The sequence below is a fragment of the Babylonia areolata genome, chromosome 33 (assembly GCF_041734735.1).
Source record: "Babylonia areolata isolate BAREFJ2019XMU chromosome 33, ASM4173473v1, whole genome shotgun sequence".
NCBI classification, from domain to species: Eukaryota; Metazoa; Mollusca; class Gastropoda; order Neogastropoda; family Buccinidae; genus Babylonia; species Babylonia areolata.
In genome coordinates, this window is record NC_134908.1 from 17,313,211 (window position 1) to 17,339,549 (window position 26,339).

Genomic DNA, 26,339 nt, shown 5'->3' on the forward strand with positions numbered 1-26,339 from the left:
CACACCAATGATTTCATGTTTTATATCAAAAATACAGGAACGACGAAACTCTCCATTCAAAAATCTGGTCACCTCATCCCATCCCTTTCGTCTTCAAAGACCAGTTTCTGCAGCCTCACTTTCTACACCTCTAGCAGTGATATGCCATGAATCCCTCTCACCACCAACACCGCTCTCGTGCTTAATTAAAAAATAAATAAATAAATAAATAAAATAAAAAAGGTCGAAGATGAAAGGTTAAAGGTCATACCGCCTTTCATGGCCATCGGGGCAGTGAGTCTCCATACCCACCGTGTCACAGCCTTGGCACAGACTGCTTGTAAAGTAGAGACCCAGTCCCTCTCCTTCCTACTACGTTTTCACTTCCTCCGGACTCGAGTCAGGTTCCCAGCCACACATGGGTGGTGTGAAGAAAATTGCGGGTAAAGCGTCTTTCCAATAAGGACGCAACACCACGCCAAAAAGGATTTTTTTTTTTTCCTCCTAAAATTATGTTTAACTAAACATACTTTACCATAAGACTCTGGCAGTGAGTCTGATTCCTGTCCTGTGCAAACTACTACCCGCCTATGCGGAGAAAACAAAAGTAGCTACGGCTGATAACCTCCCCGGAAGTAGGTTACCTCCCCTCTGTATCCCTGACTAGCTTCCTGTTTTCCCGGAAAGCCATCTTGACTCCTGATCCCTGTGCTCTTCATACGGCTAAGGTTTTGGGTGGGGTTTTTTTTCGTATTTTCTGACTGTCTATCGATTCTTTGACACTCATGATTTGTGTCTGACGAGGACTTCTAGCAGGTCACAAAAACTTACTTAGCTCGTTAGGGCAACCGAGCTAAAATTAAGGCGCAATCGCAATCATTAGGGCCCTCCACCTCGGGCTCTCTCAACAACATGTACAGGTACGGGGACCTGAAGCCTGGTCACTGGTCAACACTGGATCAGAAAGTGAGGAAAATCAGGGGTAAAGCGTTTCCCCCCCACCCCCCAACCCACCCCAGGACACTCACACAACACCACGCCGAAACAGGGATTTGAACCCTGGCCACTGGTGAACACCACTGAATCAAAAGTCTTAACGCCTGACCAAGCCCGTCAGCCCTGGTCATACGGAAATTCCTGAGGTAGAAGTTGATGAAGGGATTCTCAGACCGCCAGAAGGCTGCCTCCAAGACATGCTGCGGTGGCACTGAGTGCTGGAAAGCAGCCGAAGTAGCTATGGCCCGCACTTCGTGTGCTCTGGGATGAAGACAGCTGATATCCCTGTGTGCATGAGAGTAGGCTCTACGAATGACTTGGGAAACCCGGCGGGAAATGGTGCCTACAGCAATGTCTTTCTTGTAATTCTCATTGAGGGAGATGAGAAGACGCCTCTGAGAAGAACGCCTATGGCGAGACCTATCCCAATAGTATTTGAGACACCGAACAGGGCAGAGATGCCTATCCTCATCATCTTGGGCAAGAATATCAGACAAAGGTCTGACCCTCAGAGAGGGGGAAGGAACCTCAGGGACTTTGCCACGTTGACTCCTGTTCTCTGGTTAGGGGGCACGATTCCCTCGACTCAACGTCAATCAAACGAACGAAAAACTGTAGCATGGACAACTCTTGAAAACTGGAGTGTTGTCAAAAATCATCCAAGGAAAACGAAATTTTTTTTCCTAAAATTACGCTTATCTAACATACTTACGGTGACCCACTAGTGCAGACTCCAGCAGGGGGTTCGATTCCTATCCTAAAATTATGTTTAGCTAAACATACTTTACCGTAAGACTCCAGCAGTGAGTCTGATTCCTGTCCTGTGCAAACTACTATCCGCCTATGCGGAGAAAACGAAAGTAGCTACGGCCAATAACCTCCCGGAGTAGATTACCTCCCCTCTGTATCCCTGACTAGCTTCCTGTTTTTTTTCCGGCTTCCATCGTAGTTTATGAATATAATTCTGTACATTCCACTAGCTATCTAAAAAAAAAAAAAAAATTTTTTTTAAATAGAAAAAAAACCAAAAACATAGAAATCTTAGTCTCTCTTAGTGAATTAACCCTGCACATTCCAACGGCAATCAAAAAGCTAAGGGAATCATACTCATAGTTTGTTTTTATGAATTAGATTCTGTACATTCCAATAGCAATCAAAAAATCCAAAGAAATCATACAGTCTGTCTTTATAAATTAAATTCTGTACATTCCAATAGCAAAAAAAAAAAAAAAAAAAAAAGCTATGAAAACCATACAGAATATCTTGTCTTTATAAACTAAATTCTATACAATCCAATGGCAATCAAAAAAGCCAAAGAAATCATACAGTCTGTCTTTATCATAAATTAAATTCTGTACATTCCAACAGCAATCAAAAAAGCCACAGAAATCTTTGTCTTTATGAATTAAATTCTATACATTCCAATAGCAATAAAATACACCAAAAAAAGCCAAAGAAATCTTTATCACTCTTTATGAATTAAATTCTGTACATTCCAATGGCAATCAAAAAAGCTAAGGAAATAATACTCGTAGTTTGTTTTTTATGAATTAAATTCTGTACATTCCAATGGCAACCCAAAAAAGCCAAGGAATTAATAAAGTCTGTCTTTATGAATTAAATTCTGTACATTCCATTGGCAATCAAAAAAGCTCAGGAAATAATACTCATAGTTTGTTTTTATGATTTAAATTCTGTACATTCCAATGGCAACCCAAAAAAGCCAAGGAATTAATAAAGTCTGTCTTTATGAATTAAATTCTGTACATTCCAATGGCAATCAAAAAAGCTCAGGAAATAATACTCACACTAGTCATAGTTTGTTTTCATGAATTAAATTCTGTACATTCCAATGGCAATCAAAAAAGCTAATAAAATCATACTGATTATCTTGTCTTCATGAATTAAATTCTATACATTCCAATAGCAATTTTTTTTTTTTTTTTAAAGCTAAGGAAATAATACAGTCTCTCTTTATGAATTAAATTCTGTGCATTCCACTTGCAAAAAAAAAAAAAAAAAAGCCAAGGAATAATAATAAAGTCTGTCTTTATGAATCAAATTCTGTACATTCCAATAGCAATCAAAAATACCAAGGAAATCTTTGTCTGTCTTTATGAATTAAATTCTGTACATTCCAACAGCAATAAAAAATAATCCAAGGAATTAATAAAGTCTGTCTTTATGAACTAAATTCTGTACATTCCAATGGCAATCAAAAAAGCCAATGGAATCATACAGTCTTAATGAACTAAATTCTGTACATTCTGTAAACAGCGATGGGCAATGCAATGCGAAGTGGCTTACTCAAAAATGCAAATCGCTCCAATCTAATTAATAAGATTCTCATTCTGCACAAATCATTTAATCTATGATTTTCACCGTACATGCAAATGCAACTGATTGAATCTGAATTCTCACTCTCTAGCAAATCGATTTACTCCAATGCCAACTGTAATTCTGTGATGAAACTAACTTTCAACACATCCGAACAACCGATTCGTTTCAATTCTCACTCTGCACAAACTGACTGATTCGAATTCTCACTCTGCACAAACTGACTGATACCAATTCTCACTCTGCACAAATTGACTGATTCCAATTCTCACTCTGCACAAATCGATTGATTCCAATTCTCACTCTGCACAAATTGACCGATTCGAATTCTCACTCTGCACAAAATGAGTGATTCGAATTCTCACTCTGCACAAATTGACTGATTCCAATTCTCACTCTGCACAAATCGATTGATTCCAATTCCCACTCAACAAAGTTTCACCATGCAACAAACGATTGATATTCTAATTCCCACTCTCTTGCAATGATGATTAATTTCAATTCTCTCTACATGAAACAAAGTTTCTTAACACTGCAACAACTGAATTAATTCTCATTCTCTTGCAAAAATCGATTGATTTCAGTCCTCACTCTGCATAAAATGCTGGACAAAAAACAACAAACAAAACAAAACAAAACCCAATACACACACACACAAACACACACAGAGAAATACATACTCAAATCTCCTGACATTATGATCAATACAGGCAGCGATGATGTGTTTCCATGACGGTAGCTGCAGATTAATTTGAAATTTTCACCCTACATGAAACAGTGTACAAAAAAACAAAAACAACCCCCCCACCCCCCACAAAAAAACAGAGACATCTGCACACACACACGCACGCGCGCAAATATGTACTCTCTCTTCTTACAGCAGTGTTGAATGGTCTGAATTTTCCACAAATAACAGCTCTGATCCCTGTGGATTCATTCCAATTTTCAATCTACATAAAACACTGGACAAGACAAAAAAAAAAAAAAAAAAAAAAAAAAAAACACACAAAAACCTCAACTTCTACATAACACACACACAGAGAAATGCATACTCTCTCTCTCTCTCTTAACTTAATTCCCTTCTCACTCTATACCACACACTAGTCTCCTCCCCTAACCCCCCTCCCCAAACCCCCCCCACCCACCTACCCACACACATACACACACACACCACACAGAGAAATGCATACTCTCTCTCTCTTTACAAATCAAATCACTTCCCACTCTACACAACACACTACTCTCCTTCCCACCCCCCACACCCGTCGCCCACCCCCACCAAAAAAAACCAACAACACCCTCTACACACACACACACACACACACACAGACAAATCCACACACTCTCTCCCCTCCTCTCCACAGGCAGCAACGAATGAAGCGTTTCCACGAACAACGGCCGTACTCCCCACGGAAACGTCAAGGCAACGACGACCGACATGACATGACGTGACGTGACGTGACGTGACGTGACGTGAAGAGATGCGGACTGGTGGACTAGAGCTCCGTGTGTTCCAGAAAGCTGTCCACAAACTCCTGCAGAGACTCCAGGTCGCGCTGACCCTTGTAGTCGTTGACCCGCTGACCGTTGCGGAAAATGGCCAGGGTCGGGTAGCCTCGGATCTGGAGACATGGGATGGGGTGAGTTTTCTGAGTTCTCCAGTGGTTAGTGGTGGTGGTAGTAGTGGTATGGAGTGATGGCCTAGAGGTAACGCATCCGCCTAGGAAGCAAGAAAGAATCGGAGCGCGCTGGTTCCAATCACGGCTCAGCCGCCGATATTTTCTCCCCCTCCACTAGACCTCGAGTGGTGGTCTGGACACTAGTCATTCGGATGAGACGATAAACCAAGGTCCCGTGTGCAGCATGCACTTAGCACATGTAAAAGAACCCACGGCAACAAAAGGGTTGTTCGATAGGAAAAACAAATAAAACTGCACGCAGGAAAAAATACAAAATAAATAGGTGGAGCTGTAGTGTAGCGACGCGCTCTCCCTGGGGAGAGCAGCCCAAATTTCACACAGAGAAATCTGTTGTGATAAAAAGAAATACAATTACAAATACAGATGGTAGTGGCAGTGGTTGGTAGTGATGATAGCGGTAGTGGTGGTAATGGTAGTGATGGTGGTGGTACAGGCAGTACAGTGGTGGTAATGGTAATGGTACTGGCAGTGGTGGTAATGATAGTGGCAGAGTTGGTAGTGGTAGTAGTGGTATGGAGTGATGGCCTAGAGGTAACGCATCCGCCTAGGAAGCAAGAAAGAATCGGAGCGCGCTGGTTCCAATCATGGCTCAGCCGCCGATATTTTCTCCCCCTCCACTAGACCTTGAGTGGTGGTCTGGACACTAGTCATTCGGATGAGACGATAAACCAAGGTCCCGTGTGCAGCATGCACTTAGCACATGTAAAAGAACCCACGGCAACAAAAGGGTTGTTCCTGGCAAAATTCTGTAGAAAAATCCACTTCGATAGGAAAAACAAATAAAACTGCACGCAGGAAAAAATACAAAATAAATAGGTGGAGCTGTAGTGTAGCGACGCGCTCTCCCTGGGGAGAGCAGCCCAAATTTCACACAGAGAAATCTGTTGTGATAAAAAGAAATACAAATACAAATGGTAGTGGCAGTGGCTGGTAGTGATGACAGCGGTAGTGGTGGTAATGGTAGTGATGGTGGTGGTACAGGCAGTACAGTGGTGGTAATGGTAATGGTACTGGCAGTGGTGGTAATGATAGTGGCAGAGTTGGTAGTGGTAGTAGTGGTATGGAGTGATGGCCTAGAGGCAACGCGTCCGCCTAGGAAGCGAGAAAGAATCGGAGCGCGCTGGTTCGAATCACGGCTCAGCCGCCGATATTTTCTCCCCCTCCACTAGACCTTGAGTGGTGGTCTGGACACTAGTCATTCGGATGAGACGATAAACCAAGGTCCCATGTGCAGCATGCACTTAGCGCATGTAAAAGAACCCACAGCAACAAAAGGGTTGTTCCCGGCAAAATTCTGTATAAAAATCCACTTCGATAGGAAAAACAAATAAAACTGCACGCAGGAAAAAATACAAAAAAAATGGGTGGCGCTGTAGTATAGCGACGTGCTCTCCCTGGGGAGAGCAGCCCAAATTTCACACAGAGAAATCTGTTGTGATAAAAAGAAATACAATTACAAATACAGATGGTAGTGGCAGTGGTTGGTAGTGATGACAGCGTTAGTGGTGGTAATGGTAGTGATGGTGGTGGTACAGGCAGTACAATGGTGGTAATGGTAATGGCAGTGGTGGTAATGATAGTGGCAGAGTTGGTAGTGGTAGTAGTGGTATGGAGTGATGGCCTAGAGGTAACGCATCCGCCTAGGAAGCAAGAAAGAATCGGAGCGCGCTGGTTCCAATCACAGCTCAGCCGCCGATATTTTCTCCCCCTCCACTAGACCTCGAGTGGTGGTCTGGACACTAGTCATTCGGATGAGACGATAAACCAAGGTCCCGTGTGCAGCATGCACTTAGCACATGTAAAAGAACCCACGGCAACAAAAGGGTTGTTCGATAGGAAAAACAAATAAAACTGCACGCAGGAAAAAATACAAAATAAATAGGTGGAGCTGTAGTGTAGCGACGCGCTCTCCCTGGGGAGAGCAGCCCAAATTTCACACAGAGAAATCTGTTGTGATAAAAAGAAATACAATTACAAATACAGATGGTAGTGGCAGTGGTTGGTAGTGATGACAGCGGTAGTGGTGGTAATGGTAGTGATGGTGGTGGTACAGGCAGTACAGTGGTGGTAATGGTAATGGTACTGGCAGTGGTGGTAATGATAGTGGCAGAGTTGGTAGTGGTAGTAGTGGTATGGAGTGATGGCCTAGAGGTAACGCATCCGCCTAGGAAGCAAGAAAGAATCGGAGCGCGCTGGTTCCAATCATGGCTCAGCCGCCGATATTTTCTCCCCCTCCACTAGACCTTGAGTGGTGGTCTGGACACTAGTCATTCGGATGAGACGATAAACCAAGGTCCCGTGTGCAGCATGCACTTAGCACATGTAAAAGAACCCACGGCAACAAAAGGGTTGTTCCTGGCAAAATTCTGTAGAAAAATCCACTTCGATAGGAAAAACAAATAAAACTGCACGCAGGAAAAAATACAAAATAAATAGGTGGAGCTGTAGTGTAGCGACGCGCTCTCCCTGGGGAGAGCAGCCCAAATTTCACACAGAGAAATCTGTTGTGATAAAAAGAAATACAAATACAAATGGTAGTGGCAGTGGCTGGTAGTGATGACAGCGGTAGTGGTGGTAATGGTAGTGATGGTGGTGGTACAGGCAGTACAGTGGTGGTAATGGTAATGGTACTGGCAGTGGTGGTAATGATAGTGGCAGAGTTGGTAGTGGTAGTAGTGGTATGGAGTGATGGCCTAGAGGCAACGCGTCCGCCTAGGAAGCGAGAAAGAATCGGAGCGCGCTGGTTCGAATCACGGCTCAGCCGCCGATATTTTCTCCCCCTCCACTAGACCTTGAGTGGTGGTCTGGACACTAGTCATTCGGATGAGACGATAAACCAAGGTCCCGTGTGCAGCATGCACTTAGCGCATGTAAAAGAACCCACAGCAACAAAAGGGTTGTTCCCGGCAAAATTCTGTATAAAAATCCACTTCGATAGGAAAAACAAATAAAACTGCACGCAGGAAAAAATACAAAAAAAATGGGTGGCGCTGTAGTATAGCGACGTGCTCTCCCTGGGGAGAGCAGCCCAAATTTCACACAGAGAAATCTGTTGTGATAAAAAGAAATACAATTACAAATACAGATGGTAGTGGCAGTGGTTGGTAGTGATGACAGCGTTAGTGGTGGTAATGGTAGTGATGGTGGTGGTACAGGCAGTACAATGGTGGTAATGGTAATGGCAGTGGTGGTAATGATAGTGGCAGAGTTGGTAGTGGTAGTAGTGGTATGGAGTGATGGCCTAGAGGCAACGCGTCCGCCTAGGAAGCGAGAAAGAATCGGAGCGCGCTGGTTCGAATCACGGCTCAGCCGCCGATATTTTCTCCCCCTCCACTAGACCTTGAGTGGTGGTCTGGACACTAGTCATTCGGATGAGACGATAAACCAAGGTCCCGTGTGCAGAAAAATCCACTTCGATAGGAAAAACAAATAAAACTGCACGCAGGAAAAAATACAAAAAAAAAATGGGTGGCGCTGTAGTATAGCGACATGCTCTCCCTGGGGAGAGCAGCCCAAATTTCACACAGAGAAATCTGTTGTGATAAAAAGAAATACAAATACAAATACAGATGGTAGTGGCAGTGGTTGGTAGTGATGACAGCGGGAGTGGTGGTAATGGTAGTGATGGTGGTGGTACAGGTAGTACAGTGGTGGTAATGGTAATGGTACTGGCAGTGGTGGTAATGATAGTGGCAGAGTTGGTGATGGTAGTGGTGATAATGGTAATGGTAGCGATAGCTGTGGTAATGGTAGTAGTGATAGTGGTGGTAAGGGTAGTGATACTGGTAGTGGTGGTAAGGGTAGTGATACTGGTAGTGGTGGTAATGGTAGTGGTAGTGGTGGTAGTGTTATTGGTGGTACTGGTAGTGGCAGTGGTAGTGATGATAGTGGCAGAGTTGGTAATGATATAATGGTGGTGGTAATGGTGGTGGTAATGGTTGTGGTGGTCATGGTAGTGATAGCTGTGGTAATGGTAGTAGTGATAGTGGTGGTAAGGGTAGTGACAGTGGTAGTGGTGGTAATGGTAGTGGTAGTGGTGGTAGTGTTAGTGGTGGAACTGGTGGTAGCAGTGGTAGTGATGATAGTGGCAGAATTGGTAATGATATAATGGTGGTGGTAATGGTAGTGATAGTTGTGGTAATGGTAATGGTAGTGATAGTGGTGGTAACTGTAGTGATGATGGTAGTGGTGGTGATGGTAGTGGTAGTTGTGGTAATGGTAGTAGTGGTAATGTTAGTGGTAGAATTTGACAGTAATAGTGGTAGTGATGGTAATGATAGTGGTGGTAATGGTAGCAGAAGTGGTGTGGTAGTGGGAGTGGTAGTAGTGGTAGTGGTAGTGATGGTAGTAGCAGTGGTAGTAGTTCTTGTTGGTATTCTGTGTGTGTGTGTGGTTGTGATTTACTACTGGTGCAGAAGTCACAGATGCACAGTATTTACTCACATATATATGCACATTCACATTCACACACAGACACAGACACACACACACCACCCACATCAACCGACCCACCCACCCACTCACCCACACACAAACACATGCACACACCAACTAGATGTTGCAGACAGACCGATGTTTGGTAAAGTCCACTCTAGCGTTGGTAACATACACACACACACATACCACACCCACACACACCCTCCCATCCACACACACACACACACACACACACACACACACATACCAAATGGTTGTTGCAGACAGACCGATGTTTGGTATAGTCCACTCTAGCAATAGTGACATACAGTGATACACACTCACACACACACTCACACACACACCACACACACGTACCCTCCCACCCACCCACCCACCCACCCACATACCGACTGCCTGTTGCAGACAGACTGATGCTGGGTATAGTCCACTCTTGCGATGGTGTGGTAACAAACACTGACACACACACCACACCCACCCACACACACCCTCCCATCCACACACACACACACACCCACATACCGACTGGCTGTTGCAGACAGACTGATGCTGGGTACAGTCCACTCTAGCGATGGTGACCTCCTTGTCTTCGTTGGACTGCCCCAACTCCGTCCAGGTGGGGGCGAGACGTTTGCAGTGACCACACCTGGGATTACAGGTCAACACACCTCACATAGTGACCACAAGCTTTCACAGCAAGAGTGAGTGAGTGAGTGTGTGAGTGAGTGAGAGTGAGTGCGAGTCTGAGTGTGTGTGTGTGTGTGTGTGTGTGTGTGTGTGTGTGTGTGTGTGTGTGTGCGCGTGCATGTGTATGTCTGTGCATGTGCGTGTGTATATTAGTGTGTGAGTGTGAGCGTGTGTGTGTGTGCATGGGTGTGTTTGTCTCTTGTTTGTGTGTATGACTCTGTGTGTGTGTGTGTGTGTGTGTGTGTATGTCTGCGTGTGTGTGTGTGTGTCTGCGTCTGTGCATATGTGTGTGTGTGTGTGTGTGTGTGTGTGCATGTGTATGTCAGGGAGTGGGAGGGGGTGGGGGCGGGGGGGGGAGGCGTTTTAATCATCATCATCACCATCATCATCATCACACACACATCACACACACAAACACAGAAGTACACACAGTCACAGTCACACAGAGACTGTCGCACACCACATACAAACACACACACACACACACACACAAATACACAAGCCCCACATATACAAACACAGTCACACAGTGACACATACACAGTGACACACACACACAAACTCCCCACATCCTACACACACACACACACACACACACACACACATACCAAGGAGCAAAAAACTTCACAAAGGTCACCCCCTCCGATATAGCCTCCTCAAACGTTTCATCCGTCAGATCCACCACAAGATCCTGTCACAAACATAAGAGGACACACACGTTCAAAACATTCGCTGGAAAATAATCCCTTTTTTTTTTTTTAACTCTCTCCATACGGACAGCGAAAGAGACGACGTTAACAGCGTTTCACCCCAATTACCATCATCAAAATATTGCAAACGGAAGGCTCTTATACTGAAAAAGTGAATGCTGACAAAGAATACCACAATTCTGACGACGGAAGCTAAAGGTTGGGTCATTCAGACACCCACTGGACATCCGAGGGGTCTGTGTAGAGGAGAAGAGAGGACTGGCCGTACTGAGTGAGTTAAGGTATTGCGCTGTGCAGTGTTAATTGAGACAGTGGTAGTAGTAATGGTAGTGGTAGTGGTATCAGTATCAGTGTCAGTAGCTCAAGGAGGCGTCACTGCGTTCGGTCAAATCCATATACGCTACACCACATCTGCCAAGCAGATGCCTGACCAGCAGCGTAAGCCAACGCGCTTAGTCAGGCCTTGAGAAAAAAAAAAAAAAATAATAATAAAATAAAACAAAATAGTGGTAGTGGAAGTGGTAATGGCTGTGGTAATGGCAGTGATAGTGACTGTGGTACGTTAGTGGTGGTGGAAGCAGTAGCAGTCATGGTAGCGATTGCAGTAGTGGTAGTAGAGGTTGTTGTTCATGCTGTTGATGCGTCATTGTTGTTGTGTGTGTGTGTGTGTGTGTGTATGTGTGTGTGTGTGTTTGTTGTTGTATGTATGTGTGGGAGTGTGCATGTGCGTGCATGTGAGAAAGTGCTGATATATTTTTGTGGACAATATATATATATATATATATATATATATATATATATATATATATTGAGTGTCCTCCAAAAAGTGAACCATTTTTTGACAAGTATTTTCTCAGTGATAGAGAAACTGAATTCATTGAATTTTTTCACACAGTTACCTTTGGGTATCATCAACAAGTCTGCAAAATATCTAAAAGTTCGGACGCAAATTATGCGAGTATTATCAAATTCAAAACAGCATGTTAAAAAATCCAATATCAGAGGAAAACTCACTTTCTCCTTGAAACAGTTTTCAATGGTAACCTTCACTCAAAGGCATGGTTGCTCCTTCCAAACTGAAACTTTGGACAGAACAGATTTTGGATACAGACGACAATAAAAATATCAATAGACTTGACACGCAGACAGGCTATTTTTAGACTGACACTGATTGACAGATGCCAACACCTGGCAGCTGGCATGAACATGATGAAGGTCAAATTGCACAGCTCTGATACTGGATTTTTTGACATGCTGTTTTGAATTTGACAATACTCGCATAATTTGCGTCTGAACTTTTAGGCAGTTTGGAGACTTGTTGATGATACCCTAAGGTTACTGTGTGAAAATTTTCAATGAATTCTGTTTCTCTATCACTGAGAACAACACTTGTCAAAAAGCAGTTCACTTTTGGGGGGACACTGGATATGTGTGTATATTGTCACTGACTGTAGAGACAAATGAGCAGGAGGCACAGAAACATGCATGCATGCATCTTACCACCTCCTTTATTGTCACTGACTGACGGGCGCAATAGCCGAGTGGTTAAAGCGTTGGACTTTCAGTCTGAGGGTCCCGGGTTCGAATCACGGTGACGGCGCCTGGTGGGGAAAGGGTGGAGATTTTTCCTCTCTCCCAGGTCAACATATGTGCAGACCTGCAAGTGCCTGAACCCCCTTCGTGTGAAAACGCATGCAGAAGTTCAAATACGCACGTTAAAGATCCTGTAATCCATGTCAGCGTTCGGTGGGTTATGGAAACAAGAACATACCCAGCATGCACACCCCCGAAAGCGGAGTATGGCTGCCTACATGGCGGGGTAAAAACGGTCATACACGTAAAAACCCACTCGTGTACATGCGAGTGAACGTGGGAGTTGTAGCCCACGAACGCAGAAGAAGAAGTCACTGTACAGACAGAGAAGCAAGACAGGAAGAGAACAGATTCATGCGGGGGGCTGTAGCTGGAGGGGCGTGGTGGCTGTCTCCACTCTGGGAGGGACGCTCACTCAGTCTGGCTCTGCGACAAAGCCATTATTGTCGATAGTAGGGGGCTCAGTAGGTGGTGTCCCAAGTACGTTAAATCAGAACAGGCACCACTGAACACCACCAAAGTGACTCAGCAGCAGTGCAGGGTCTCCTCTGGTGTGTGGCCGCCTCGTGACCCAGCATCCATGGTTCCCTATGGACAGCTGATGCTGGAACTGTGACGGACGAACCCGGGTGTGGCCGTATAAAGGACTTGGAATGAGCGGCGTATTTATATTTCTTTTCTTTTTTTTTTATAATTATTTTATAATTAGCTTTTTTTGTTTGGTTGGGTTTGTTTTTTTTTATGCTTATAGTTGACTTCAAGTTTTTGCACCTTATACATATTATTATTAGTAGTTGTAGTTCTTTTTTTATGTTTTTTTTTTCTCTCAAGGCCTGACTAAGCACGTTGAGTTACACTGCTGGTCAGGCATCTGCTTGGCAGATGTGGTGTAGCATATATGGATTTGTCCGAAGGCAGTGACACCTCCTTGAGCTTCTGAAACTGAAACTGAAACTCTTTTTTTTTTATCACAACAGATTTCTCTGTGTGAAATTCGGGCTGCTCTCCCCAGGGAGAGCGTGTCACTATACTACAGCGCCACCCTTTTTTTTTTTTTTCCTGCATGCAGTTTTATTTGTTTTTCCTATCGAAGTGGATTTTTCTACAGAATTTTGCCAGAAACAACCCTTTTGTTATCGTGGGTTCTTTTTCGTGCGCTAAGTGCATGCTGCACACAGGACCTTGATTTATCGTCTCGTCCGAATGACTAGCGTCCAGACCACCATTCAAGGTCTAGTGGAGGGGGAGAAAAATATTCGCGGCCGAGCCGTGATTCGAACCAGCACGCTCAAGATTCTCTCGCTTCCTAGGCGGACGCGTTACCTCTAGGCCATCGCGTTGGGGTAAAGCCACTGGAAAAACAACAACAAAGGTACAGATAATACACATGCATGCGTCTCACCTCCTTCTCCTCCTCCTCCTCCTCCTCCTCAGTGACCTTTTCCTCCTGTGACCCCGAGGCCTCGCTGACCTTCCTGCTGACAAAGGCCTTCAGGTCTTCATGGCTGCGGCTGCCTTGGTATTGGTCCACCTGCCCACGCCACACAGGTCAACAGAACTTAAATTAACTCTCTCCGTACGAACGGTGAAAGAGACGACGTTAACAGCGTTTCTCCCCAATTACCACCATCAAAATATTACAAGCGGAAGGCTCTTACACTGAAGAGGTGAATGTTGACAAAGAATACCACAATTCTGATGACGGAAGCTACAGGTTGAATTATTGAGACATCCACTGGACATCCGAGGGGTCTGTGTAGAGGAGAAGAGAGGACTGGCCATACTGAGTGAGTTAATCATCATCATCATCATCGTCATGGAAATGAATATAGCGCCTTCCAACGCTCTAGGCGCTTTTTACAGTAACTGCAAAAAGTGATACCAATGAAACAATAATACGCAAACACGATAAACAGTAACGATGTATCACACACACACACACACACATAAATGGGCACACACACATGCACACCACACACACACACACACACACATGTACACAGAGGCACACACACACTAACACATGCACATACATGCCTATTTGCTGTTGTGTTGGGTTTTTTGGGGTTTTTTTAAGCAGATGTGGTGTAGATATATATGGGTCAGTCCCACACACTTTGACACTTCCTTGAAAATGAAACTGAAACTGAAACTGAAACTGCTTGTTCCTGTGGAACTGTTGTATGGCAGGGCATGGGTATCAACCTCTTCCTTAACAACATTTTCCGTCGTCCCGATGTGAACAAAGTTGGTTAAACAGATCTGTTTCGAAACATACAAAAAAAACCCAAAAAAAACAAACAAAAAAACATAAAGCCTTCACACGACTCACGTATGATTCCTACTTATTTAAATAAAAAAATTAAATTTTTTTTTTTTTTTTTTTTAAAAGGGACACCCCCATTCCTGCATCACTCCCCATGCCAACCCCCCTCCCCCTGAACACCCTTCAGTTCTTGTGTGTACACTCATGCAGAAGATCAAACACATGCACATGCCAAAACAAAAAAGACCCTGTAGTCCTTGTCAGCGCTCCGCCGAGAGGAAACAAAAACATATAATACCCAGCAAGCAAAGCCCAGGAAACACAAAGTATGGCTGCCAACAATATGGTGGGGGGTTGAAGAAAGGAGAAAGGCCACACGCATTTATAAATAAACAAGAGAGGCAAGGCCTTCGAGACTCACTTGTGATACACTTTAAAAAAAAAAAATCTAATTGTTAAAATGTGTTCTGTATTTGTTATTATAAAGCTTCGTCCTAACCAGATTCGAATTAAATCCCCTAGCATTAATTACAGAGTAATTTCCCCTTTTTTTACTATCTGCACCAAAACGTTTGCAAAAAATAAATAAAACTTCCATGCTTAGCAAAAGAAGTTCCTGTTTGAACAAAAAATGATAATAATGACTGCTCTTGTTGTTGGGTCAGAATATCAAATCAAAGTGCCAAGTTTAGAGAATACAAAAAATATAAATATAACAGTAAATGCAGTTTGCATATAATTAGGCTTCATTTTTTATTTTTTTGTGCCCATCCCAGAGGTGCAATATTGTTTTAAACAAGATGACTGGAAAGAACTGAATGTTTCCTATTTTCATGCCTAATTTGGTGTCAACTGACAAAGTATTTGCAGAGAAAATGTCAATGTTAAAAGTTTACCACGGACACACAGACAGACACACACACACACACACAGACAACCGAACACCAGGTTAAAACATAGACTCACTTTGTTTACACAAGTGAGTCAAAAACACAACCACCTGCACACACACCTTGTCACCGTTGTTGAAGAGGATCAGTGTAGGGTAGCCTCTGACACCCTGGTCCGTGCACAACTTGGTCGACACTGTGCAGTCCACCTGTGTGAAACACACACACACACGTTTTTGTTAGTGAAACCATCAAAGGAAATTTTCTTCCTAAAATTACGTTTAAACAACATACTTACCATGACCCACTAGTGCAGACTCTGGCAGGGGTCTGATTCCTGTCCTGTGCAAACTACTACCCGCCTAGGCAGAGAAAACGAAAGTAGCTACGGCCGATAACCTCCCGAAATAGGTTACCTCCCCTGTGCATCCCTGACTAGCGCCCTCTTTTTTTCCGGCAGCCATCTTGACTCCTGATCCTGTGCTCTTCATACGGCTAAGTTTTTTCGTGTTTCTGTCTGTCTATCGATTCTTTGACACTCATGTTTTGTATCTGACAAAGACTTGTATCAGGTCACAAAACTTACTTAGCTCATTTGGCCAACTGCCTACATGTCGGGTCAACTCATCATACTGTAGTAGTGACCAGGTTGGCTACAAGAGTATCAGTATCAGCAGCTCATGGGGGCGTCAGTGCGTTCGGTCAAATCCACCACTTCACCAGTCATCAGGCTTTTCCCAAGTTTCTTTAACTAGATAGCATCAAAATTGTTGTCCAATGCAGAAAGACTGTATTCAAAGCATGAATAAACATGAACACTGCCCTGATATGGTATGTTCACCATGGCGTGATGTGTATTCAAATCATGAATAAACATGACAACTGTCCTAATATGGTATGTTCACCATGGCGTGATGTGTATTCAAATCATGAATGAACATGAAAACTGTCCTAATATGGTATGTTCATCATAGCGTGATGCGTATTCAAATCATGAATAAGCATGACAACTGTCCTAATATAGTATGTTCACTATGGCGTGATCTTTGGCCCGAAACCTTGACTAAAGGCCACAGCTCAAACACACACACACACACACACACACACACACACACACACTGATAGTCAGTCGTGTCCAACTATGACCATTAGAACAGCAGAGGAGGCAAATGCTGTCCCAACTATCTGGGCTAGAATTTGATTTCAGTGGAGAGTTTCTTGCCCAAGTTACATCCCCACTCTATCTTGGTCAAGAAGGCTTGAGGACAGTCGGCGTTGGGATGGTTCCCAAAGGCTATCTATCCCACAAAGCTGCAGCACTAAGAGCCAGTGCAATTTTGCCTCCTGGTTTGAGAACCATAGTCTTTCACAAAAGCCTAAGCTGTAGATGAATTCCCATTGATGTGGAGAAACCATTGATCATACAGCATCATCAAGTATCTACTACCAAACATCAGCCACGACACATGGGAGCTGAATGCAATGGACAGACCAAAGTGGCGTTCAACTGTCCACAAAGGTGCCAAATCTTGTGAGGCCAACAGAATCGCTGCAGCAGAGCAACGCAGACAGGCCAGGAAAAGCAGTGCCAGCAAGTCCCCGACAGCCGCCACCATCCCCTGTCCACACTGCGTCAGAACCTTCCGGGCGTGGATTGGCCTGATCAGTCATCTGCGCACCCACAGAGCCCAACCCACCCACCCCCAGGATGACTAGATGGTCCTCGTCGATCCCGACGGACGAACCACATGGTCCTCGTCGATCCCGACGGACGAACCACTACCAAAAAAAAACAAAAAAAACCACACACACAAACACAAAAACCATCTACTACCCAAATAATAAAAGAAATAAAAAATAAAACCATCACCCACCTTGTCGACGGACACCTGGCTGTTGCCAGCGAAGGACTTTGCCAGCTGCTCCCAGGTAGGAGCCAGACGCTTGCAGTGTCCGCACCAGGGGGCGTAGAACTTGACAAAGTGGAACCCCTCCTGAATCGACTCCTCAAACGTCTCGTCCGTCAGCTCCACCGGTGCCGCCGCGGCCTCATCCTCCTCCGGGGTCTGGGGTTTGTCCCCTTCCTCCTCTGTCTGAATGATTGTGATGATGACAGTTTAACCTGGTGTTAATCCTCTGTCTGATTGACAGTGATGATGACAGTTTAACCTGTTGTTAATCCTCTGTCTGACTGACAGTGATGATGACAGTTTAACCTGGTGTTAATCCTCTGATTGACAGTGATGATGACAGTTTAACCTGGTGTTAATCCTCCGTCTGACTGATAGTGATGACAGTTTAACCTGGAGTTAATCCTCTGTCTGATTGATAGTGATGATGACAATTTAACCTGGTGTTAATACTCCTGTCTGATTGATAGTGATGATGACAGTTTAACCTGGAGTTAATCCTCTGTCTGATTGATTTGATAGTGATGATGACAGTTTAACCTGGTGTTAATCCTCCATCTGATTGATAGTGATGATGACAGTTTAACCTGGTGTGAATCCTCTGTCTGATTGATAGTGATGATGACAGTTTAACCTGTTGTTAATCCTCTGTCTGACTGACAGTGATGATGACAGTTTAACCTGGAGTTAATCCTCTGATTGACAGTGATGATGACAGTTTAACCTGGAGTTAATCGTCTGTCTGATAGATAGTGATGATGACAGTTTAACCTGGTGTTAATCCTCCGTCTGACTGATAGTGATGATGACAGTTTAACCTGGTATTAATCCTCCGTCTGACTGACAGTGATGATGACAGTTTAACCTGGAGTTAATCGTCTGTCTGATTGATAGTGATGATGACAGTTTAACCTGGTGTTAATCCTCCGTCTGACTGATAGTGATGATGACAGTTTAACCTGGTATTAATCCTCCGTCTGACTGACAGTGATGATGACAGTTTAACCTGGAGTTAATCGTCTGTCTGATTGATAGTGATGATGACAGTTTAACCTGGTGTTAATCCTCTGTCTGATTGATAGTGATGATGACAGTTTAACCTGGTGTTAATCCTCTGTCTGACTGATAGTGATGATGACAGTTTAACCTGGTGTTAATCCTCTGTCTGACTGACAGTGATGATGACAGTTTAACCTGGTGTTAATCCTCTGTCTGACTGACAGTGATGATGACAGTTTAACCTGGTGTTAATCCTCTGTCTGATTGACAGTGATGATGACAGTTTAACCTGGTGTTAATCCTCTGTCTGATTGATAGTGATGATGACAGTTTAACCTGGAGTTAATCCTCTCATTGATAGTGATGATGACAGTTTAACCTGGTGTTAATCCTCTGTCTGACTGATAGTGATGATGACAGTTTAACCTGGAGTTAATCCTCTGTCTGATTGATAGTGATGATGACAATTTAACCTGGAGTTAATCCTCTCATTGACTAGTGATGATGACAGTTTAACCTGGTGTTAATCCTCTTCTGATTGATAGTGATGATGACAGTTTAACCTGGAGCTGACTGATAGTGATGATGACAGTTTAACCTGGAGTTAATCCTCTGATTGATAGTGATGATGACAGTTTAACCTGGTGTTAATCCTCTGTCTGATTGATAGTGATGATGACAGTTTAACCTGGAGTTAATCCTCTGTCTGACTGATAGTGATGATGACAGTTTAACCTGGTGTTAATCCTCTGTCTGATTGACAGTGATGATGACAGTTTAACCTGGAGTTAATCCTCTCATTGATAGTGATGATGACAGTTTAACCTGGTGTTAATCCTCTGTCTGACTGATAGTGATGATGACAGTTTAACCTGGTGTTAATCCTCTGTCTGACTGATAGTGATGATGACAATTTAACCTGGAGTTAATCCTCTTGTCTGATTGACAGTGATGATGACAGTTTAACCTGGTGTTCATTCTCTTATCATCTTCTTCTTCTTCTTCTGCGTTCGTGGGCTGCAACTCCCACGTTCAGTCATATGCACACGAGTGAGCTTTTACGTGTATGACCGTTTTTACCCCGCCATATAGGCAGCCATACTCCATTTTTGGGGGTGTGCATGCTGGGTATATTCTTGTTTCCATAACCCATCAAACGCTGACATGGATTACAGGATCTTTAACGTGCGTATTTGATCTTCTGCTTGCGTATACACACGAAGGGGGTTCAGGCACTAGCAGGTCTGCGCATATATTGACTTGGGAGATTGTAAAAATCTCCACCCTTCACCCACCAGGCGCCGTCGCCGTGATTCGAACCCGGGACCCTCAGATTGAAAGTTCACCGAGAATCATCAATCGGTGATTCTCTTATCTGATTGATGGGGAACACACAAACAAAAAAGCAACAAGCCTGAACATGGGCTAATTTAGACTTTGACCCTCAGAATCTGTTAAATGACGCCCCCCACCCCCACCCCACCCTGACCCCTCTCCCCCCCCCCAAAAAAAATGAGACAGAGGGTCATATTGACCCTAAATAAATTTTAGGTGCATGGGAAACGCTGCAATACGTACATCACAATGCTGTAATCAGAATTACGTCCTCTCTCTCTCCTTCTCCCCCACCTTCCAAGGGAGAATACAACTGATTCAGCAAGAGAAACTGAACGTGCCCACTGGAGTTCAAAAACACATCCAAGGGAAGCAACTGGGAGTTGGGGATACAATCCCACTGTACATACAAAGCCAAAAACCCGATACAGAAATCCATAATTATGTTGTGTGTGTGTGTGTGTACCTGTGGGTGGGTGTTTACTCTCTGTGTGCGTGTGTGCGTGTGTATGCGCGAGCGTGCATGTGTAGGGCATATTTTGTGTGTGTGTCTGTGTGTGTGTGTGTGTGTGTGTGCGTATGCATGTGTGTGTATGCAAATTCCTCATTTTTGCAGTCAGTAGCCTTGTCTTGGTTAACATGATACACATACATGTTGGTTTTTTTCATATGCAGAGATATGTCATTATGCACTATTGTGTACTGTTTCATGTGAGGCACTCAGAGCCCATTATATGGCGAGTTTACACCATATAAATACGATCTATTATATATTATATATAAAAAAAAATTTAAATGATCTTCTTCTTCTTCTTCTTATGCGTTCATGGGCTTCAACTCCCACGTTCACTCGTATATATACGCGAGTGGGCTTTTTACGTGTATGACTGTTTTTACCCCGCCATGTAGGCAGCCATACTCCGCTTTCGGGGGTGTGCATGCTGGGTATGTTCTTGTTTCTATAACCCACCGAACGCTGACATGGATTACAGAATCTTTAACGTGCGTATTTGATCTTATGCTTGTGTTTTCACACGAAGGGGGTTCAGGCACTGGCAGGTCTGCACATGTTGACCTGGGAGATCGTAAAAATCTCCACCCTTTACCCACCAGGCGCCGACACCGTGATTCGAACCCGGGACCCTCAGATCGAAAGTCCAATGCTTTAACCATTCGGCTATGGCGCCCGTCTTGTAAATGATCGAAAAGAACTAATTACTCCCAACCAAATAAATGCTGACATGTTTCAAAGAGACACTCACTCGGAAGGTGGCAGAGCGGTTCAGACACTCATCCACCAAATACAGAGAGCGCGTGAGAGTCTGGGTTCGAATCCCACTCTCGCCCTTTCTCCCAAGTCTGAATGGAAAAATCAAACTGGACACGTAGTCATTCAGATGAGAGACGATAAACCGAGGTCCCGCGCACAGCACGCACTCGGCGCACTGAAAAAGAAACCACGGCAACTAGAGTGCTGTCCTCTGGCAAAAATTCTGTAACAGAAATCCACTCTGATACGTACACAAATATATACATGCATACAGTCATTCGGATGAGACGATAAACTGAGGTCCCGTGTGCAGCATGCACTTAGCGCACGTAAAAGAACCCACGGCAACAAAAGGGTTGTTCCTGGCAAAATTCTGTAGAAAAATCCACGTCGATAGGAAAAACAAATAAAACTGCACGCAGGAAAAAATACAAAAAAAATGGGTGGCGCTGTAGTGTAGCGACGCGTCTCCCAGGGGAGAGCAGCCCGAATTTCACACAGAGAAATCGGTTGTGATAAAAAGAAATACAAATACAAATACAAATACTCCAGGCCTGAATAAGTGCGTTGGGCTATGCTGCTGGTCAGGCATCTGCCTAGCAGGTGTGGTGTAGCGGATATGGAGAAACTGAAACTGAAACTGAAACTCACTCGGCTGGCTTGCTCCTCCACAAACTTCTTGAGGGAGTCCAGGTCACGGTTGCCCTTGTACCGCTGGAAGTCGTCAGCCTTCTGGTGGAAGAACTTGAGGGTGGGGTATCCTGTCACGTCGTGCTCCGAGCACAGCGCTGTCTCCATCGTACAGTCCACCTTGCAATCACAGTCATCATAACAATTAAGAAGAAGAATATTAATAATAATAAGAAGAAGAAGGAGAGGAAGAACAAGAACTTGAAGGTCAGGTATCCAGTCACATCATGAGCTCCGAGCACAGCGCTGTCTCCATCGTACAATCCACCTTGCAACAACAGTCATCATAACAATTAAGAAGAAGAATATTAATAATAATAAGAAGAAGAAGAAGAAGGAGAAGAAGAAGAAGAACAAGAACTTGAAGGTCAAGTATCCAGTCACGTCAAGAGCTCTGAGCACAGCGCTGTCTCCATCGTACAATCCACCTTGCAATCACAGTCATCATAACAATAGTAAGAAGAATATTAATAAGAAGAAGAAAGAGAAGAAGAACAAGAACAAGAACTTGAAGCTCGGGTATCCAGTCACATCATGAGCTCCGAGCACAGCGCTGTCTCCATCGTACAGTCCACCTTGCAACAACAGTCATCATAACAATTAAGAAGAAGAATATTAATAATAATAATAAGAAGAAGAAGAAGAAGGAGAAGAAGAACAAGAACAAGAACTTGAAGGTCAAGTATCCAGTCACGTCAAGAGCTCTGAGCACAGCGCTGTCTCCATCGTACAATCCACCTTGCAATCACAGTCATCATAACAATAGTAAGAAGAATATTAATAAGAAGAAGAAAGAGAAGAAGAACAAGAACAAGAACTTGAAGCTCGGGTATCCTTTCACGTCATGCTCCAAGCACAGCGCTGTCTCTTTCTTACAGTCCACCTTGCAATCACAGTCATCATAACAATTAATAAGGGGAATATTAATAATAGTAACAAGAAGAAGGAGAGGAAGAACAAGAACTTGAAGGTCAGATATCCAGTCACATCATGAGCTCCGAGCACAGCGCTGTCTCCATCGTACAGTCCACCTTGCAATCACAGTCATCATAACAGCAGGAGGAGGAGGAGGAGGAGGAGGAGCAACAACAACAACAACAACAACAACAAGAACTTGAAGGTCAAGTATCCAGTCACGCCATGAGCTCTGAGCACAGCGCTGTCTCCATCGTACAGTCCATGTTGTAATCACAGTCATCATAAGAAGAAAGCTTTTCCTGAAGGTGGGCTATCCAGTCACATCCTGCTCAGAGCACTGTGTGGTCTCCATTGTAGTTTGTACAGTCCACCTTGCAATTACAATCACTTTGTTATCAGAGAAACTAATAAAGAGGAGGTGAAGCAGGTCACACACAGGCACAGACACACACACACACAATGCAAATTCAAAACAACCCTGATAAAATCATCACTTTTCCATTGTTCACACACACACACACACACATTCATACACATTTCTGTTGTATGAGAGGGTATGAGTATGCGAGGCTGGGTGTGTGTTGTGTATTCATGTATGTCTATGTTTTTTTGTGTATGTCAGCAAAACAGAAATGCTATTTTGTATTTCATTATTATACTATTCTTGTAAGCTGCATATAATGTAAATATCAAGCATGTATTTCTTTTTTCTTTTTTTTTAATCAACGCTCTCCAGTCTCCTCTTTTTTTTTCTTCTTCTTTTTTTCCAGATGGCTTGATATAAAAAAAAAATTTTTTAAAAAGCATTTGTTGCTTATTAAGTTATTCGATTACCATCTTGAATTTGAAGTACAAATTTTGACTCTGACTTTGGCACACACATACCACAAACACTTTGATAGTATAACAATTACACTTGCAAATAATGAAAAGAATATGGAAAAAAAAAAGAAAGAAGGTAAAAACCCAAAACAAAATAGGGTGGTGGTAAACTGAAGCGACTTGCTCTCCCCTGGGCAGAACCACCCAAATACTACAGAGAAAATCTGTTGTGACAAAAAAATAAATAAATAAATAAATAAAAATAATAATTCAATGCAATGACAGAAAACAATGTATGAACAAAGGACACAGCACTCCACTGGCCTGACTCACCTTGGCAACAGTCACAGACGATTCGTCATTGTTAAACACCTTGGCCAGTTCGTTCCATGTTGGGGCTAGCCGCTTGCAATGGCCACACCTGACAACGCACACACACACAAACATGCTAATTAAAAGAAGAAGGTGGTGTTTTTTTCTTGAATAATAACAGTGAGGTTATTTTGAGCTGTTTTGTGCATATTGGTGTGTGCATGTGTATATTATATACCAAGAGAAATGCAGCATTGATACAAACGTCATTCATTATTACTGTTATCATCAAGATCTGGGGCTGTCATATTCTCTGGTGGTGGTGGGTGGGGCTGTGGGGGGGGGGGGGGGGGAGCAGGGGGAGGGTGTGAACGGGTCAGAGGGGGAATAATTTCATCTCAAATCAAAAAAGTCTGAGAAATCCCATAGAAATCCCATTGGCCTCTTGTCTCAACCATCATTTGCAAATGGCATCTCCACTGGCTGGGGCATGTTCTGGGGCTCTCAGCTAAAAGGACTTCACGCCAAGCCCTGAACTGGACACCTACTGCCCGCAGAAAGAGAGGACAGCCCAGGATGAACAGGTGGCAAAAAGTGGAGAGAGACATCAGACTTGTCGACAGACAATTGGGTGACACCAGCAAACAGTGGAGAGACACCTTAGACATGTCAGACGATGGGGTGACACCAGCAAACAGTGGAGACAGATCTCAGACATGATGACAGGCGATGGGGTGACACCAGCAAACAGTGGAGAGAGACCTTAGACATGTCGACAGATGATGGGGTGACACCAGCAAACTGAGGACTGCAGGGAAGGGATCACTTTGACTGCCTCATGCGTCCAACAATGCAGGATACAAGACACAAAGAATACTTTATCATCTCTAACAAAACAGCTGACATGGTGACAAAAAGACAACATATTAATGAATCAGAACTGTACTATCAACATCCTGTAAATACTAACTCATAACATCAGTTAACAGATCAAAACGAAAATCAGTACAATGATACCTGTAGAAGCTGACAAAGAAACTGTTTGCAACCCAAAGAACCAGACAGACATCAGAGATCATATGGTGTAGTAGTGTGTACAGATCAGTCCACATGCTTTGAGTTTCACACCTCCTTCAAACCAAAGTCTTGGACTGGGAGATGTGTCGTAACAGAGTCAGTTAGGTGCGAAGACTTCTGATCAAGTGTTCACCAGTGCTCATGCAGGGTTCATGACCCATTTCAGCACCGTGCTATGTCCTGGGGAAAGGCACTTTACTCACTATTTCCCCCACTCCACACAAATGTGAAAGGGTGCCCGACTTTGGTTGGGGAAGGTTAAAAAAGTAGCAGGAGATGACTGGGCCCCACATTCTTATAGTATACTGAGCCCTAGACACAGTGGATTGGAATTCACTGCCCAGATGGCCGTAAAAGGCTATGGGACCTTTGAAGAGCACTGAAACATGTAGACTGATCCATATAGTATACACTATACCATATCCATAAAATAAAATAAAGTGTGGGAGGGGGTACGGGGTAGGGGGTTATGGGGGAGGGGGGGGGGGAGAGGAGGGGGGAGTGGCATGGGGAAGCAGATAATCATATCTGACCTAATTATCTTCTGATCTAGACCCAGCAAACTGGTCAAGCATCAAACAAACTGATGTTATCATGTACTTTTAACAAAACTACTTCAAAAGAAAAAAAAAAAACCTGAAAGAACTGGACTTCTTCTGTTCATGTTTGGAAATGGTACCGCTCATTTTGACACGTGTCCAAAGCAAGCTCAAACAAGCACAGATGTCTCTGGTTACGTGTTTACCCTAACTACCATGAATTCATCCATTGTTAATGCGTGGGGATTCCGTGTCAAGTAAAGATATCGATACGGCGTCTTCTGTACGACTGCCGGCGAGTTTATTTCCCCATTGATTGTTCACATTTCTTTCTCAACAAAGTTTATAATAATGAAGAACCCGTGGTTCCATCATACAATAAAAACAAATGTATTCAGTTGATAGTTTGTGGAGCAAACGGATCACAGTACCAAGTTGCGACAATCACCATCGACTCTTCCTTTCTCTCTAGTCTGACACGCGGCACTGCATCGATTCAAAACTCACCAAGGTGCAAAGAACATCACAAAATGCTTCTTTTCACCAATTGCAGATTGAAACGTATCTTTGTCGTAGCTGACAGCGTCCGAGCCATGATCATCATTATCGGCAAATGACACAGAAACAAGCACGAACAGAAAGGCGAGGCAGACGACGTTCGCGGTGTGGGCTGCCATGTTGACGCTGTTCAATCACGTGATGAACACATCACAAAGTCTTTCACTGCGAACTGAGTCCAACACATCGCAGTTAATTCATTAAACAAAATAGATACATGGCAAATGAAACAAAAATTAAGATACAATAACAGGACATAAATTTAATTCTTTTGATTTTTTCTTTCTATTTTTCTTTCTGCAGACCTGCGGTAA

The 26,339-nt window shown here is 43.7% G+C and overlaps 1 protein-coding gene across 1 annotated transcript; it reads right to left on the reverse strand.

Annotated features, from left to right (window-relative positions):
• Nucleotides 1–4,489: 4,489 nt before the first annotated feature.
• On the reverse strand, nt 4,490–26,278 carry LOC143277066 (thioredoxin domain-containing protein 5-like). Its single transcript, XM_076581800.1, has 9 exons — nt 25,975–26,278; nt 23,873–23,960; nt 21,761–21,919; nt 17,470–17,688; nt 15,718–15,804; nt 13,842–13,970; nt 10,745–10,827; nt 9,972–10,095; nt 4,490–4,934 (listed from the first exon to the last, which is right to left on the reverse strand). The coding sequence occupies exons 1-9, from the start codon at nt 26,142–26,144 to the stop codon at nt 4,809–4,811; spliced, it is 1,185 nt and encodes a 394-aa protein (XP_076437915.1). The 5' UTR covers nt 26,145–26,278; the 3' UTR covers nt 4,490–4,808.
• Between the last annotated feature and the right edge of the window lie 61 nt (nt 26,279–26,339).

Excerpts from the sequence above, each read along its gene's own strand:
- LOC143277066 (XM_076581800.1), bottom strand. The coding sequence starts at position 26,144 with ATGGCAGCCCACACCGCGAACGTCGTCTGCCTCGCCTTTCTGTTCGTG. Across the intron at positions 23,961-25,974 it reads GTGATGTTCTTTGCACCTTG|GTGTGGCCATTGCAAGCGGC; the intron begins GTGAGTTTTGAA and ends GTGCGTTGTCAG. Across the intron at positions 17,689-21,760 it reads TGGAGGAGCAAGCCAGCCGA|ACAGAGGAGGAAGGGGACAA; the intron begins GTGAGTTTCAGT and ends ACAATCATTCAG.